Below are 16842 nucleotides of genomic sequence, written 5' to 3'. Positions count from 1 at the left end.
CTTCCTTGCTTTATCATGGGCCTTATAACTTACCGTGAACACTCTGTATGTTTTGCTTATTTATTTTGATTCCTCCAAACTCCTCTACTAGCAATTCTTTTTGATTCACTCTTGTATCCCAGCACCTTGAAGAGCGGCTGGCACAAAATAGGCTCTCACAAAATATTAGATGAATGGATGAAGGTAATCAGTGATAATAAGAAGAGCTACCACTTAGGTAGAGAAGTAAGTAAAAATTAAATAAGTACTTTGTACATGTTAATGCATCATAGATGTTAATTATTTAAATTAACATTGTACGCCCATGTGTATCTGTAAAAGTAATTTTTAGGTGGAAATTGCAGGAAGGGAAGGAGAAATTCTAATTAAAAGGGATGTTAGATCTGTGATAAACCATAATGGAAAAGAATATGAAAAAGAATGTATATATATATATTACTGAATCACTGTGCTGTACAGCAGAAATTAACACAACATTCTAAATCAAATACACTTGAATAAAATAAATTAAAAAAAAAACCCCAAAACCTTGGAGGAAAAATTAAAGGATACCCTTTAATCTTTAAAAAAAAAAAAAAAAAAAAAAGGATGGTAGAGAAGTACATGGTTTTTTAAGTCAGCCTCAGGCCAGGAAGAGACAGCTGATGAAAACACCCTGGAATCTGGCCCAGACTATCAGCTCCCAGGCCTGCCTAGCGGGTGAGGGCATGAGGGAGGAAGGGGTTGGGAGGCAGGCCGGGACTTGTGTGAGTGGGGTCAAGAGGTCGGTATGCGGTCTTCTGGATGCTTCAGGGTGAGACCTCTAGGCTCACAGACTGCCGTGTGCTGATGTCCATCTCGACTATCTCTAATGGTTCTCAGTTTCTAGGTCAAGAGTCAGGGCTTGCAGTATTTGTCTGTCTCTAGGGCTAGATGTGCACACCCTAAAGTAAGCAAACGGCTTTGAGTCCAGGGAAAGGGTTGCCACGTATGTTCATATACTCTTTACTAGAGTGCTTTGCTATGGAAATAGAAATCCGCATGGTGGGTAAAAGCACCAGAATGTCTCCATTATGCTGCTTTGTGCCTAACACACAGTGATGCTACATGTTTCTTCATGGCTTGGAGTGAAAATCAATTCACTGGCATCTAGATGGTCATTATCAGTTACAAAACATATTTTAATGTAAAACTGCAGTTTTAAAAAGGCACTCTAGGGCTTCCCTGGTGGCGCAATGGTTGAGAGTCCGCCTGCCGATGCAGGGGACATGGGTTCGTGCCCCGGTCCGGGAAGATCCCACATGCCGCGGAGCGGCTGGGCCCGTGAGCCATGGCCACTGAGCCTGTGCGTCCGGAGCCTGTGCTCCGCAACGGGAGAGGCCACAACAGTGAGAGGCCCGTGTACCGAAAAAAAAAAAAAAAAAAAAGGCACTCTAATTCTTGAAGCTACAAAGGATATATTAATTCTCAAAAGTCTTTGTATCCAGATATAGCCGTTTCATTAGCTGATCTAGGCACAGTCCAGGAATAAAATTCTTTTTAAAATCTTATTACCTAAGGATTTTTTTTTTATATACACATTTATTTATTTATTTATTTTTGGTTGAGTTGGGCCTTCCTTGATGCACACAGGCTCTCTCTAGTTGCGGTGAGCAGGGGTTACTCTTCGTTGTGGTGCGCGGGCTTCTCATCGCTCAGTAGCTGTGGAGCATGGGCTTAGCTGCTCCGCAGCATGTGGGATCTTCCTAGACCAGGGCTCGAATCCATGTCCCCTGCATTGGCAGGCCGATTCTCAACCACTGTGCCACCAGGGAAGCCCATAACTAAGGATTTTATAACACAAAGTGGATTTTCATTGATTTTTTCCTACACTTCACTAATTGACTTCCTTCACTCCCATTAAACAGTCCTGGGGACAGAGGCAAAGAGGCGATTTCTCCTACTGACAATGAACACCACTCAGGGAGATGCAGAGGAAGATAATGTATTCTGTAACCATGTGTTGTCATATAATACTTTCTAAACCTTTGTCCGTTTCAAAAGGAAACAGTGGCAATCTCTATAATCCCTGCCTCAGCTTTTCTTTACAATTTATAATTGGTTTCCCACATGGAGTTTAAACTTTGCTTGCTACATTGGTGAAGATGTGGCCAAGGACTTTGATCTGTGAAGTTCATTAAAGTACTTGATCTCCATGTCCTGGCTATTGTAAATAGAGCTGCAATGAACATTTTGGTACATGACTCTTTCTGAATTATGGTTTTCTCAGGGTATATGCCCAGTAGTGGGATTGCTGGGTCATATGGTAGTTCTATTTTTAGTTTTTTAAGGAACCTCCATACTGTTCTCCATAGTGGCTGTACCAATTCACATTCCCACCAGCAGTGCAAGAGTGTTCCCTTTTCTCCACGAGTCTGTCATACAGAGTGAAGTAATTCAGAAAGAGAAAGACAAATACCGTATGCTAACACATATATATGGAATTTAAAAAAAATGCCATGAAGAACCTAGGGGTAAGACAGGAATAAAGACACAGACCTACTAGAGAATGGACTTGAGGATATGGGGAGGGGGAAGGGTAAGCTGTGACAAAGTGAGATAGTGGCATGGACATATATACACTACCAAACGTAAAATAGATAGCTAGTGGGAAGCAGCCGCATAGCACAGGGAGATCAGCTTGGTGTTTTGTGACCACCTAGAGGGGTGGGATAGGGAGAGTGGGAGGGAGGGAGACACAAGAGGGAAGAGATATGGGAACAGATGTATATGTATAACTGATTCACTCTGTTATAAAGCAGAAACTAACACACCATTGTAAAGCAATTATACTCCAATAAAGATGTAAAAAAAAAAAAGAAAAAAGGAAATCAAAACTGAACCTGATCAAGCCTCTAGACATGAGCTATCTAATATGGCAGCCACTAGCCACATGTGGCTAATGGGCACTTGAAATGTGGCTTGAGATGTGCTGTAATAAGGGTGACACAGATGCAGGATTTCAAGGACTTAGTATACAGAAAAAAGAGTAAAGTATCTCATTAATAATTTTTTACACTGGATACAAGTTGAAATAATATTTTGGCTACATTGCATTAAATAAAGCGTATTATTGAAATTAAAAAAATAAAAAATAAAGTACTTGATCTCATTTTTTTTTAAATGGTGACCTTGGACTCTATATGATAGGGTGGGGAATATGTGTGTAGATGTATGCATATATATTCATGTATAAATATGCACAGTTGCTATGTATGCATATATTGAGAGAAAAAATAAATAGAAAATGAGATATCCTGAAAGAAGAAAAGTGAGAAAGGTATGAGAAGGGAAGGGAAGGGAATTAGCATTCATTAAGCTCCTACTATGAACCAGACACCCAGGAAAGAAGGCGATGGGGGGAGCAAAGATAGAGGGATGCAATTATCTGGATGTTAAGGAATGAACTTGTAAAAATCTCCTTCCCTAAAGGAGACTGCTGTAAAAATGGATGCTGGCAGCCCATCAGGGAGTGCTTGTCAAGCCATTCAGAGAAGAACAGAAGGCTGTGGGGCACTGATTTTGGCTTTGACTCCCCTAGGTGCTGGGCTGCTGTCGCGCCATGAGATGAGTTATCTTTGAAGTTCTGCTGCGCAGTCTGGATAGCGTGACTTAAAAGTGCAAGTCCCTAAACAGAGTTCAGCCTTTCAGAATACAAATGCTCAGAGAACCATATGAGGTCAGGAAAAACCAGCCTAAGATACTTCCCTTTAAATTCTAGAGAATGCTAGTAGTCTCCATAATTAAAAGGATCCTAGGAGACTATGTATTGGAAGTTTCTAGGTACTGGTCTCAGTTTTCTGGTTCATTTTTTAAAACTGGGGCTCCTTAAAATGTCTGTAATTGCATTTTCTGTGTCCTCTGATGGGCAGAGATAAGGGTGACCTTGCAGAGTCCCTGCTGGGTAGGTGGGAGATGGACTCAGGTCCAGCTGAGCTTGGGACATGACAAAGAGAGAAGGATGAAAACAATAGCCATTTTACAGAGCTTTAAGGTAAGTCTTCAAAAACTGTTTAGGAATGCCTAGCCAATTACAGGTTTGCTTAGATGTCTTTTTGGGTTTTTTTCCACTCCCACTGCCCCAACATCAGATGTTCTCAGCATCATTGGGCTTATTATAGGAGCCTATCTACCTCCATTTGCATTTTGGGATAGACTGCAATAATTTGGTTCTGTTCTTCATAATTTTCTATATCCATGTTCCTTGTCATGTAACTTTACAGTGTTCTCCCACTGTAAGCTAGTGACCTGCTCAGCCCCTTGACCCTGGGCTCAGCCATGTGTTTTTCTTTACCTATAGGATGTTTAGGAAATGTGATGCAAGCAGAAGCTTGAAATGAACTGGCACACGGGGGTTTATTCTTCTGCCAGGAGAAGAATGACAGACACGGGACACTGGTGAAGGTGCTCCAGACAAGCCCACTCTAGCATAGAGCCCCACCAAACCCACAGATAGTGAATCATCCTAGTTGAGACAAGTAGAGCCACCCAGATCAAAAGAGCTAAGCCCTGCAGATGCACGATAAATAAGTGTTTATTGTTAAATGCCACTGGGGTTGCTTGTTATACAGCACAAGCTAGGTGATACAAGTGCCATTTGATCCATGCTCTTCTTGTCTGTCAGTTGATATTTCTAAAATGGAACTTCAATTATCTGAAAATTACTCTACCTAAGACACTTCAATGACTTCCTGTTATGGGCTGAGTGATGTCGTCCTAAATTCATATGTTGAATTCCTAACCCCCAGTATCTCAGGATCTGACCTTATTTGGAAATAAAGTCCTTGAAAATGTAATTAGTTAAGTTGAGATGAGGTCATACTGGAGTAGGGTGGGTCCCTATTCTAGTATGGCTGGTATCCTTATAAAAAGGGTAAATTTAGAGACAGACATGCTCACAGGGAGAATGCCATGTGAACATGAAGGCAGAGATTAGGATAATGTGTCTACAAGCCAAAGAACACCAAAGATTGGCAGAAAACCACCAGAAGGTAAAAACAAGGAATAGAACAGATTCTCCCTCAGAAGGAACTAATCCTACCTATACCTTGATCTCAGACTTCTACCTTCTAGAAGTGTAAGACAATAAATTTCTGTTGTTAGAGCCACTCCCCATTACCTTTAGGTTAAAGTCTAAATGTCTTCACAAGGTATGAAAGTCCTTCAATAAGCCGGTCTCTGGCTGTGTGTGCAGTCTCATCGCATACTGTATTCCACTAACTTCAGCCTTACCCCATTCACTAGCCACACAGAACTATTTAAAGTGCTCCAATAAACTGCTTCAGAGCTTTTGTCCATGCTACAACCTTGGCCTCGAATGCCCTTCCTGCTACCTTCTCATCCCCCACTGGATCCCACATCTTTACCTAATTACCTTCTATTTGTATTTCAAACTCCAGATTGGGCTATCATCTCTGGAAACTTTCTCTGCACCTTCCCAGGCCTAACCATGGGAGGAGGCCCTATGGAATTCTCCCCAAACAACCTATATAGACATTTCTATCTCAGTACTTATCACACTGTGGATAATTAATTGCTCACTGCACATCTTTATCCTCCTCAACAGACTTGATAATGAACCACTTAAAGGCAGGGTCATATATTATCTGCCCTTTGATTCCTTGTACCAAGCACAGTGCTTGGCACAGAGTGGTGATGCAGCAAATGTTTGTGGGAGGAATCTGTATTTATGCGCCAATATCAAAACAGATGTGTTCCTGGCATATGGGAGATACATTCTGCTTATGTGACAACTGGCAGTTGAGTTTACTTGGAAGCAAAAGCACCCAATTAAAGACCAAATATTACTTCCTTATCCTTCTTCATTTCCTTCTGTCTATAAAACTAGCCAATCTCACATGCTTTATAATGCTTTTAGATGTAAGTGACTGTGAATTATTACTGACGGTGGGCCTTTCATCTTCAGGACTGACAGTCTACGTTCCACATTTCTCAGGAGGAAGAGACTATTATAACTATATTTTTGCTTACCAAGAGAATTGTTAATAGTTATCCTGAAGAAAAAAAAAACTATAAATATCCAACCTATAACGAAGGCTTCAGCTTACTGTCTTCCTTTACTAATGAAATTCTTTCCAAGTGCCCTGCCAGAATTACATAACCATTACACTGAGAAAAGAGACAAAGCCTGTAGTGAGTTTTTTCTTTTACCTGTTTAGTCCTCATTTTGGAATCCAACGACAGATTGTTGTAGGTGTAATGTGCCTGTGTGACTCCACAGAAGAGAACAGCAACTATCCCTGAAATTTAAAAACATATCAGTCAAAATCAATTTTCTTTCCCATCTAAGTCAAAGGGGTAGGGCTATCCCAGCTGGAAGACAGACTTGGTATCAGTTGAGTTAAAATTGCTAATAATTATGGTGATGAAACCTTTGGTAAACCTGGCTGCTTACTTTAAACACAGAACTTAACAGGATTAAAGTTAAAGCAAAGCATTAAGAAGTAGATTCTTCCTGAGGATAAATGATTCTCTGGTCATGAGTTAGGAAAGTTATACTTGGAAACCCATGAACAAAAGACTGTATAGTCAATTCCAGGCCTCTCACAGCTAGTGCCAACTACTCGGCTGCATTTTATACTAAATGCTGGCATATTTGCTTAGACATTTGCTTTCCACTGTGTACCTTCAGGAGCCTGAGAAGTTCCTATCATACCATAATTTAGTATTAAAAACCACAAGTCATAAACCTAAGACATCTATAAGGGTTCAGTTGCCTCTGCCAATACTCCTACTTGCCAAGCCCCCAAAGAGATCCTTGTTTGCCTCTATACCTCCTTGGCAAAGCTGGGGGCTTCGTCTTTCTGCTGCTGGATAATCTCGTGAACACACCCAAGGCACACACTCCTTGAAGGTAAGCTGATCTGTTCTTGTGTGCTTCTTATCCACAGTGGGCCCTCAGCTGCTTCTTGGCTGGTTGCAGGATTTATTTCTTAAGCCATCATTATACCCAGTTTTAAATGCTACATGAAGCCACACATACACTAGATGCTGCCTGGGGACAGAGGAGGAGAAACCATGGGACAAATGTGTTATTTGTCCCTGGGCTCTGTTATTCTCTGTGTTATTGCCCCTGAGCTGGGGTGGGGAAGTGGTAGGGGCTGCATTCTACCTTGGATTAAAGATTTGATTAGCTATGGGAAATTGGGCATAGAGGAGGGCTTTGGGAAAAACACAAGATGTAAGTAGTCTTCAACCCAAACCAAGGGGATTGAATTGAATTTTAAACAGCAGACTCTTTCCAACTAAAAACACTCATAAATTAAATGCTGATGATTCTTAAGAGTATAGAGATATGTGAACTGAATACTGACATTTCAAATGAAATAAAAATTTTGCAGTAAAGAATTTTAAAGAACCAAGCATATTTTTTACATGTACACTGTATGCTTCTATTTATATGTTGGTTATTTTGGGTGTTGGCTTTGGATAAAATATTGCTAAGACATATTTGTCTAACACATTTACATCACTTATTTCCTTTTAATATTATGCTTCAAACTTTTAGGCAAAAGAATAAAAACAACTAGGAAATTGTGCCAAGAAATAATATATGCAGTAAGCATTTATATAGTTGCTTTGGGTAACTTTTCAGTTTTCTAGCCTCTCTTCAGAAATTCAAAGAAAAAACGGCTTATGAAATACTATATTTCACTCTTCACAGAATTTCTATTAAAAAACAACCAGTACCAGGGAAACTTTGTGGGTACTGAAGTACTTCAAGGACTTCGAGGAACTGGAAGGATTGCCATGCATGTTGTTTTGTCATCAAGTAGTTTTCTTTCTTTCTTTAAAAATGCAATTTATCTACCTCTGCTGATTCAGCAGTCTGTTGGAAGTTTTTCTGGGTGAGGTTTAGCCAACCTCCCACTGTTGTGGAAATGTTTTGACTATATATTGATCTGCGGAGAAGTAGTGAATAAAAAGGGAGGGGTGTGTGGGTAGTGCACAAATGCATTCTGAGAACAAAAAGAAGTAACAATGAATAAAGGATATGTAAGGGCCCTAAGACCGGCTGAATGCTTATTGTGGGCAAGGAACACACTAGTTTTATTCACATCATCTCATTTATTTCATTGATTTATTATCTCACAACAGGCTTCACACGATTCACCAGCCCTTCCCGCTCTCTTCCCCTTCTCAGTAACAGCATCTCCATTCTTCCTGCCGCCCAGGCAAAAAACTCTGGGAAGGGCTCCCCTGGTGGCGCAGTGGTTGAGAGTCTGCCTGCCGATGCAGGGGACACAGGTTCGTGCCCTGGTCCGGGAGGATCCCACATGCCGCGGAGCGGCTGGGCCCGTGAGCCATGGCCGCTGAGCCTGCACGTCCGGAGCCTGTGCTCCGCAATGGGAGAGGCCACAACAGTGAGAGGCCCGCGTACCGCAAAACAAACAAACAAACAAACAAAAAAAACAACAACCACTTCTGGGAACACTCTTTACTTCTCCCCTCTCTGTACATCAGCAGTGCTGTTGACTGGTCCTTCAAAACCTACCCGGCACGCCATCACCTCTCAACATCTCCACACTAACACCCTTTTCTAAGCCACCATCATCTTCTGCTTGGATTACAGCAAGAGCTTCCTAATTGCACCTCCGACCCCGTCTCCCTTATTGACTCTCCACAGTCTACCTGCCACCCAGCAGCGCTAGTGAATCTTTTAAGACAATTCAGATCATGTCAGTCCTCTGCTTCCAGCTCTGTAATGGAAACCCATAACAAGCAGGCCCTGTAGGATCTAGTCCTGCCTCCTCCTCCCCTCCCCCCAGCTCCCGGACCTCCACTTTTCCCACGCCCCACCGCTTGTCACATATCCTCTTCGTCTTCGCTAAGCAGGTTCCGCTGCAGGGCCCTGGCATGTCTGGTTCCCACTGTTTGGAAAAGTCTTCTCCAGAACATCCACATGGCTCCCTCCTTTCCTTAAGATGTTACATTATCAGACTGGCCTCTGCTGTGCACTCTATAAAAATAATCCCTCTCGTCGTTCTCTACTTGCCTACCTTGACCTATTTTTGTAATATTATTTACTGCCACCTAACATTTTATATATTTATAGGTTTATTTTCTGCCTTCCTGCACTGCAGTGGAAAGCTCAGAGAGTGCAGAGTGATTCACTGGTCCCCAGCCATTAGAGCAATGTCAGGCACATGGTAGGCACTTCACATATTTGCTGAATAAATAAATGAACATTCCTATCACCAGGTAACAAGAAACCAAAGTAATTTACTCAAGGTCACCTTGAAAGTGGCAAAGCTAAGATTCAAAATTCCACAGACTCCTTGTACTTTTCTGCCTGTATTAGACCCTCCAGGAATGTTTTAAGGTAATCTTAAGCCATCTAAAAAATATCATTTCTGATGTCCCAGGGAAAGAGTCAGAGATTTGATGATGAAGATTATATACCTGAGATTATATACCTGGCTGGACATCTCCTTTGAGGATATTTTCTCCAGTAGCTCCATTGGTTTTCCCATTAGAACACTAATAGGCAAAGTTTCTGCTCATATTTTTTGCGTTTTGTCCACAGATATGTCACACAAGCAGCAAACAATGGAGAGTCTGCCTACATGCCCAGAGTCCTGGTGTTGTAAGTAAAATAAAACAACAAAGCTGATCTGACCCTTAGTATTAGCATACATAATCATAATTCTATAGCTTGGTAATTAATTCACTCACACAAATTAAAACACATTTTGAAAATGTTTCACCCGAATACATCTATTAGCTATAAAATTCTCTGCCATCTAAACAGATTCACAGTTGCCAGTTTTCTACCTTACAAAAGTATATTTTAATTGCCACTATAGTTTTACATACCTGTGCCTGCTAGCCCTAGTTGTACCCCTGTTATGTGAGGCCCTAGACCACTCTCTTACATGCTCTGGATCTCAGATTCTCAGTTGTAAAAAGGACGGGGAGGGGGACTAAGTGTTCCTTGTGCCAGGCCGTGAGCTAGTGTCTCAGCCCGAAGCCCACCCTCCTGTGCTGGCTCTGTGATCCTGAGGCTGGGGCTCTCCAGACTACACCTTCCTTTGCCTGATGGGCTCTGTCAGTATAGAGCCCCAGGAGCAGAGTAGGATGCAGACGGGAGAGAAGGCCTTGCTGCCTCCTGTTTGCCTGCCAGTCCTGTCAGCTGCATCTCAGCCATGGTTCTTCACAACAGCTTTGGCAGTTGGTCCCAGCCTTGTTTTCTCTTTTTGTTTTTTGTTGTTTTCCTTCACTTCCAGACCAGCCTCCTGGGACCCCCTCAGAGAAAGCAGCGGCAGTCAGGCAGTGTCCTCAGAGGTCTGAGTCCCAGTTCCTTCTTAGGAGCTTCTAGACTCTCTTCCCTTTGCTCCTCCAGTCCAAGGGGTCACACTTGCTTCTTGCAGTGACTCCCTCTGTGTTGCCTCAGTGCCCCTTTTTTATTTTCGCAGCTCTTGCTAACTCTAAAATTTTTTTAAATTATATTTTTGTGTCTTATTCTCCATTTTTTCTTTCTGTGACTTTCTAGAATTGACATGATTCCATGAAATAATTTTAGGGTCATGGAACAATTATCTATTAAGAATGTTTGAGGAGTTACACATTTTTTTCTTTATTTTAAAATTATTTTTTAACCCGAGCAACACTAGAATACAAAAGAAATTAGTTAACATGTAATAAATTGATGATATATTTTACTATCGAATAGTTCAAAAATTCTTTCCCCCTCTAAAAATCAAAACAAAACAAAACAAACAAATTGCATCCTTTGATCAAAATGTTATAAAACTGGAAATTAACAAAAAGCATAGCTACATAAATGTAACCATTAGAGATTTTTAACTGTATTCTTTTCAATAAAATTGGAGTTGAAGATGAAATCAAATTTGAAATTTTAGCTTATGTAGAAATAAATAACAGTAAGTGTATAGTACATTTCTTATCAAAACCAATGGGATAAAACCAAAGGATTATTCAGAGGAAAGGTTACAGTCTTACATGCATTCTATTAGAAAAAATAAAAGGAAAATAAATGGACTATTTACCGAAAGAATCTAGACAAAAGACATAAAAATGGAACCAAAGACAGTAGAATTAAAAACTTAATAAAGAAAAATGAAAAAATACAGCCAAAGAGAACATTCCTGATAACCATATGGTTCATGCCTCTCAGGCCTTGGGGTCCCTGAGGTGTCCAGCCTCCCCAGGCTGCCGTTCTCTGGCCATGGCTGCAGGTATGCAATGGGTGATGTTGGCCAAGGGCTTCACCCACCTAAGACTCAGTTTTCTCATTTGGATAGGGCCCACCTGTCTCACAGGTCTGTTCTAAGTATAAAGCAATACAATGGATTTTAAAATGATTTGTAAACTAAACACTAACAAATAAATATAAGGTTTTGCTATAATTACTAGAAGTAGGTGAAAGGAAGAAAGCATGAAAAGAAGGAATGACTCAGAGAAGCTCATTACAGGTCTAAACACAACAACATTTCCTATTCAACAAGTTGCTGGGGGAAGAAATACAAAACATCTAGCATGTCTCACTCCTTTTATGTCCTTAATCGTTATTTGTTGCCTTCTCTTCCACATCAACTCCTGCAACAAGGAAAAGCAGGTGAAAATGTGTGCCTCACTCCTAGAAATCCAAACTTAGACAATTCTCAGTAATATTACAGTTAAGGTATCAGATTTTTGCAAGTTCTATCTATCTACTGAGATATTCAATGAGGAAAACATGGGTTATGGATGTGGGGAATGCAAGGATGAATAAACCCAGTCCTAGACCTCAAGTAGCTTTATGTCTCCTACCAGAGACCACACATACACAAAGATATCTAAAAGGTCGAATGAAGTAGGTGATAAGAAAATGGGAATTCTGAGGGAGTGATTTCTTTTGGGCTGGGGAAAGTGGGAGAGAGATGGGGAAAGTTTTCCTAAAGGACACAGAGGCATTTAGGTCTTGGAAGATAAGAAGAATTTGGAGGTGCAGGGTCGGGGGTAGGGAATTAATTGTGAGTGAAGGGCAAAAGCTAGGAGACTATGTGTCATGTCCCAGGAACATGCAGTTTACCTGCACACTTTGGGTTTGAATCTGTTATAGGTTAGGGAATAAATACACGTTGAATTAATTAATTACATTTTTCCAAATACAAAACTTAGAAGAAACATCTAATATGCTCTATGTTTAAAATGATCAAACTAATTATTATAAGTATGAAAGTATTTCTCTTACATGCTGTGTTAATCCTAGTATCCATAAAATAAAACTATGAAACATCTAATATGTTGATCCTCTGCTGGCAAACATTACTGCATTTTCTTTCCTAACTGAGGTAAAACCTGATCATTCTGCTTCCATCTCTTCTGAAAAACACAAGCGGTCATTAAATGCAACTATGAGGGTTGCAAGTCTAAGGTTCTGGTTTCAAGTTGTATTTATGGGGCGCTGTAGCAATGACAAGTGGAACCAAGTACATACATCCAGATCCACAGGGAGGGAGCATGCTCAAAAATATCTGAGAACTAAAATAGATAAGGAGCTCTGAAAGAAATCAAGAAGTGGCTTAGAGAAAATAATAATAAGAGTTTCTGACTCATATGTATGCTCAAAATTGCCTTTCAGTTTGCACGGTGAGCTTTCAGTGGTGGGCAAGATCCCTGAAGAGCTGTCTGCAAGGACTCATTTGTACAATTTTGAATAAGAACTAGAACCGATACTTTGTGACACTAACTAAAAGAGCTGTATGAGAAACCACAAAGAGGTACACAGTTAAATTCAAATTATTGCCAGGCAAAGAAGTTTAGGAAACAGCATGAGGAGGTCTGTAATTCTTTGGGAAGAATAATGATTCTGCTGGCAAGTAAATTCTTTCCAGAGAGATCAATTTTTTTTAAATTTATTAAAATTTATTTTATTTATTTTTATTTTTGGCTGTGTTGGGTCTTCGCTGAGGTGTGCGGGCTTCTCACTGCAGTGGCTTCCTTATTGCAGAGCACGGCGCATGGGCTTCAGTAGTTGTGGCGCACAGGCTCTAGAACGCAGGCTCAGTAGTTGTGGCGCACGGGCTTAGTTGCTCCGCGGCATGTGGGATCTGCCCGGGCCAGGGCTCGAACCTGTTTTCCCCTGCATTGGCAGGCAGACTCCCAACCACTGCGCCACCAGGGAAGCCCCAGAGAGATCAATTCTGAGAGGACAATTAGCTCCTTTTGGTTAACAGAACACCATTTACACTGTTCTCCATGATTCCCACTTCTGGACCTTCTCAGAAAGCATTAGTGTTACTAATGCTTGTGTATATACAATATTTAGTAACATTAACCTATGCTTACACACATCACACACAAAGCTATGCTTACATGACATCAAGGTTCATTGTGTGGTTGTAAATTATGTAAGAAAAAATGTACTACAATGGGTGTCAGGAGACCTGGGATCTATCTGGCATAGTTTGGACACTTAACTAGTTGAATGACTAATGCAATTCAAATTCATTGCCTGGTCCATTGTTTTCTTCTCAAAGAATTAAAGAAGATGGTCTGCATTAGTGTTCTTTAAATTGGGGTATGCAAAAAACCCATTGAAGGGTAGAAGAAAATATAAGAACTTCATAAATTTTTTTAAACTTTTTATTTTATATTGGAGTACAGTTGATTAATAATGTGATAGTTTCAGGTTCATAACTTTTAATTAGGACTTTTGTGTATTTTAAGGTAAGTAAGTACCATGTGGGCAAAAAAATATGCTCATGTGCAGATAAGTGCATGATAAAACTATCTTATTTTTTTATGATAAGGGTCAAGAAACTGTGGTAAATACTGCTCTAGATGATCTCTAAGCACCTTCCCATCTTAAGTGTCTGTGATCTGAACTGCTGTTTTTACATTTGCTTCAAGGACTGCATATATGGAATTGAAGAATTACATGGGACCCCCATGTAAGCCTCACGTGGACTTCCTGACAACTAGATTACGTTCTCGACCTAGATTTCCTCAAGGGCTGGGTCTATGACCTGCTTCTTTGTATTGCTCCCAATCCCATAACAGTGCCCAGTAGACATCAGACACTCAAATGCAGGTTTGTCAAAGTAATGAATCTCTATTTCAAGAAATATTTATCTGCTCTAAAAAGAGAACGAAGGAGAAATTATTTTTGGTCCTCACATACAAATAGATGTTTATCTAGATTTATTAGTGGCAGTGTCTATTTTCTTCTAACATTTAAATTTTCTTATTCAAGACTATTGTCACGTACGGTCTCTGCTACTGATAACATTATTCAGTGGTTCTTTTCTCATTAAAAGTTGATGAAGACTTCAGATACAGAAGCTGAAAAATAAACATCTGTCATATGGAGCATGATTTTCTTTGACATTAAATGCAGACTTGAGGGGTTTCTAAGACTGGAGAATATTGCGTTTTTGGACAGGAAATATTGATTATATCATCAGAACACAGAAAGAGAGCGAGTGAGAAAGAAAAAAATGTGTCTTGCTCTCAGGCGGCACTCTGAGGGGTTTTAAGGTTGACGGGTTATTTTTCCATGCCACACTTTTATTTATTTTTGATCTAGTAAAACGAGACGTTTCTGACAGGTTTCCTACCACCACTGCTGAATGTGAACCTGGAACTGAGAAGTCAAAGACTTAACGAAATGGAAAACTCCTTCAGGGAATATGAAGGATTCCAAGTTTGCAAAGAACACAATTACTGTCTAGTTTACTATATTTGGCAATGCTACGGTTGGCAGATGAATGATGAGTCTGTGGGATACAAGAATATCAATATAGAAAACAGCACAAATCTATGTTCTTCCTTCTAGATCCTCCAGTGCAGAGGGTAGGCATGCATTTAAGATTACTTCCTGTCTGTGTTGCAAGGTTTATAAATTTCCATTTAAAATAAAAAATTCCTTAAATAATGTAGTAGTGAGTACTTATGCAAATTAACTTGAGGTCAAGAGGAGAAGAAAAATATCCTTTTGTTTAGATCCCTGGCTTTCCACCTCAAATGTTGGTACTGTCAGGTTTACTCCTTCTTTTCAGTTTTCATTTCCTTGGAGTCGCTTAATACATGTACACCAGTGTCACCTAAATCTCTAGTCAGCAGCCTCATCCCAGATATCCATGTCCAATTGACCACTGTACCTTTCCATGTAGAAATTCCACACTTGTATAGAATCCAGAAGACTTTCAAATGAACTAATTTTTTGGGGGGGGGGGTACGCGGGCCTCTCACTGTTGTGGCCTCTCCCGTTGCAGAGCACAGGCTCCGGATGCGTAGGCTCAGAGGCCGTGGCTCACGGGCCCAGCCGCTCCGCGGCATGTGGGATCTTCCCAGACCAGGGCACGAACCTGTGTCCCCTGCATCGGCAGGCGGACTCTCAACCACTGCACCACCAGGGAAGCCTGGAATGAACTAATTTTTGTGTCTCTCTTTCTGCTACATGTATTCACTCACATTCCCCATTTTGGTGAAATGAACCATTGATCTATTTGATATAATTCCCAGTATCCTCGACTCATTTTTCTCCTTCAAGTGTGTTAATCACTCGTGCCATCCATCTTCTGAAAGTTTTCTACACGCCTGTGCAGGACATGAGCAACTTTCTCTTTTCCCTATGGCTGCTGGCACCGTGAGGAGATGTTAAGTAAAGACAGAAAACATTTACAGTGAAGAAAGCAGAGGTATATTTGTCCACTATTCAAGTTACATGTGAAAGATTGTTTGAATATTGAAATGATGAGTTATTTGGTTCAAGAAAGTGCAGGTGTGAGTTAATGAGTTATTATGCTAGGAGGTGTACTTTACACCTGTGTTTACTGAGATGGCGTCTTTGTGTGTTTGCCCTTGGTTCAGCAAGCTAGTTAATAAATCCCCTTGAGAATTTTGGGTGTCTATTGCTACAGCTTGAATGCCTCATATTTTGAGCCTCTGGCTCTATTTTTGGCTTGGAAAACACTCAGTGCACCTCATTTGTTGGTGAATTGTTGGCTAATTAAGTTGGATTCATATGGTCCTGTCAATATGAAAGCAAGAACAGTTTGAAGCTGAGATGTCAGCTAATGACATGCATTTAGAAGCTAAAACCGGCCTGATTTGATTTGAGGAACAATTCAAACTAAGTCCCTCCTGGTGATTTGTTTTATTTACTGAGATCTAGAAATATATTTCCCATCCAGTCATGCGATGCATCAGTGGCAAGCCAAATGGAACACATTTATCCCTGAACTAGAAGCCTTCTTAAGAGTTTCAGACAAGTATTCACCAAGTCGAGAGATGATGGAGATGAGAAGTAATGAGCCAACTTACTTATTCAGATCAAGTAAAGTCTCAACGTGTCCAGTAATAGTCATTTCATTTGGAAATCTTTCCTTGTCTGTTGCCAAAAAGAAAGACATTCCCAGTTTCCCCCTTTCCCAACTACGTATTCTACAAAAGCCTTTCAAGAGCTGACTGGACAGATAAGCAGGACCTGAGCTTTCAGGTGTCAGCTTTTCCTTATCATGACAATGTAATTAGGCCCTTGTCATTTGAGACCAGTGGGGAACGAGGCTGGGGGATGGCATTGAGGTGAATTGACTGTTTATGTTGTGCTTCATGTTTGTGTGTGCTGAGTTCTCTCATTCAGACATCTTGGTCAATTCTTTAGTGAATGAGCCTGAGTGGCATTTGTTTTTACCCTTCTACGTTCAAACGTTTTTTCAGAGTCTCTTACTCTCTAGAGTCAGACTACAAAGCCCAATAGCATTGCTTAGTACAGTAATCAGGACATTTTTTCTTTCAGATTTTTACACGTTTGTTTTCTTAGATGGAAACCATTCTAAGCTGAGTAAATAGTGG

At 40.5% G+C, this 16842-nt stretch overlaps 1 protein-coding gene across 1 annotated transcript in view; it reads right to left on the bottom strand.

Annotated features, from left to right (window-relative positions):
* Positions 1-16842, bottom strand: part of SLC9A9 (solute carrier family 9 member A9) — a 556059-nt gene that overhangs the window by 265841 nt on the left and 273376 nt on the right. The window contains exon 9 of the mRNA XM_060100216.1: positions 6190-6278. Within this exon, the coding sequence (XP_059956199.1) occupies positions 6190-6278 (89 nt within the window). The remainder of the gene's footprint in view (positions 1-6189; positions 6279-16842) is intronic.

Source organism: Mesoplodon densirostris, chromosome 5 (assembly GCF_025265405.1).
Source record: "Mesoplodon densirostris isolate mMesDen1 chromosome 5, mMesDen1 primary haplotype, whole genome shotgun sequence".
In the NCBI taxonomy this organism is placed as follows: Eukaryota; Metazoa; Chordata; class Mammalia; order Artiodactyla; family Ziphiidae; genus Mesoplodon; species Mesoplodon densirostris.
Note: the sequence above shows the minus strand (reverse complement) of the source record. Positions and strands in the feature narration are given on the sequence as shown.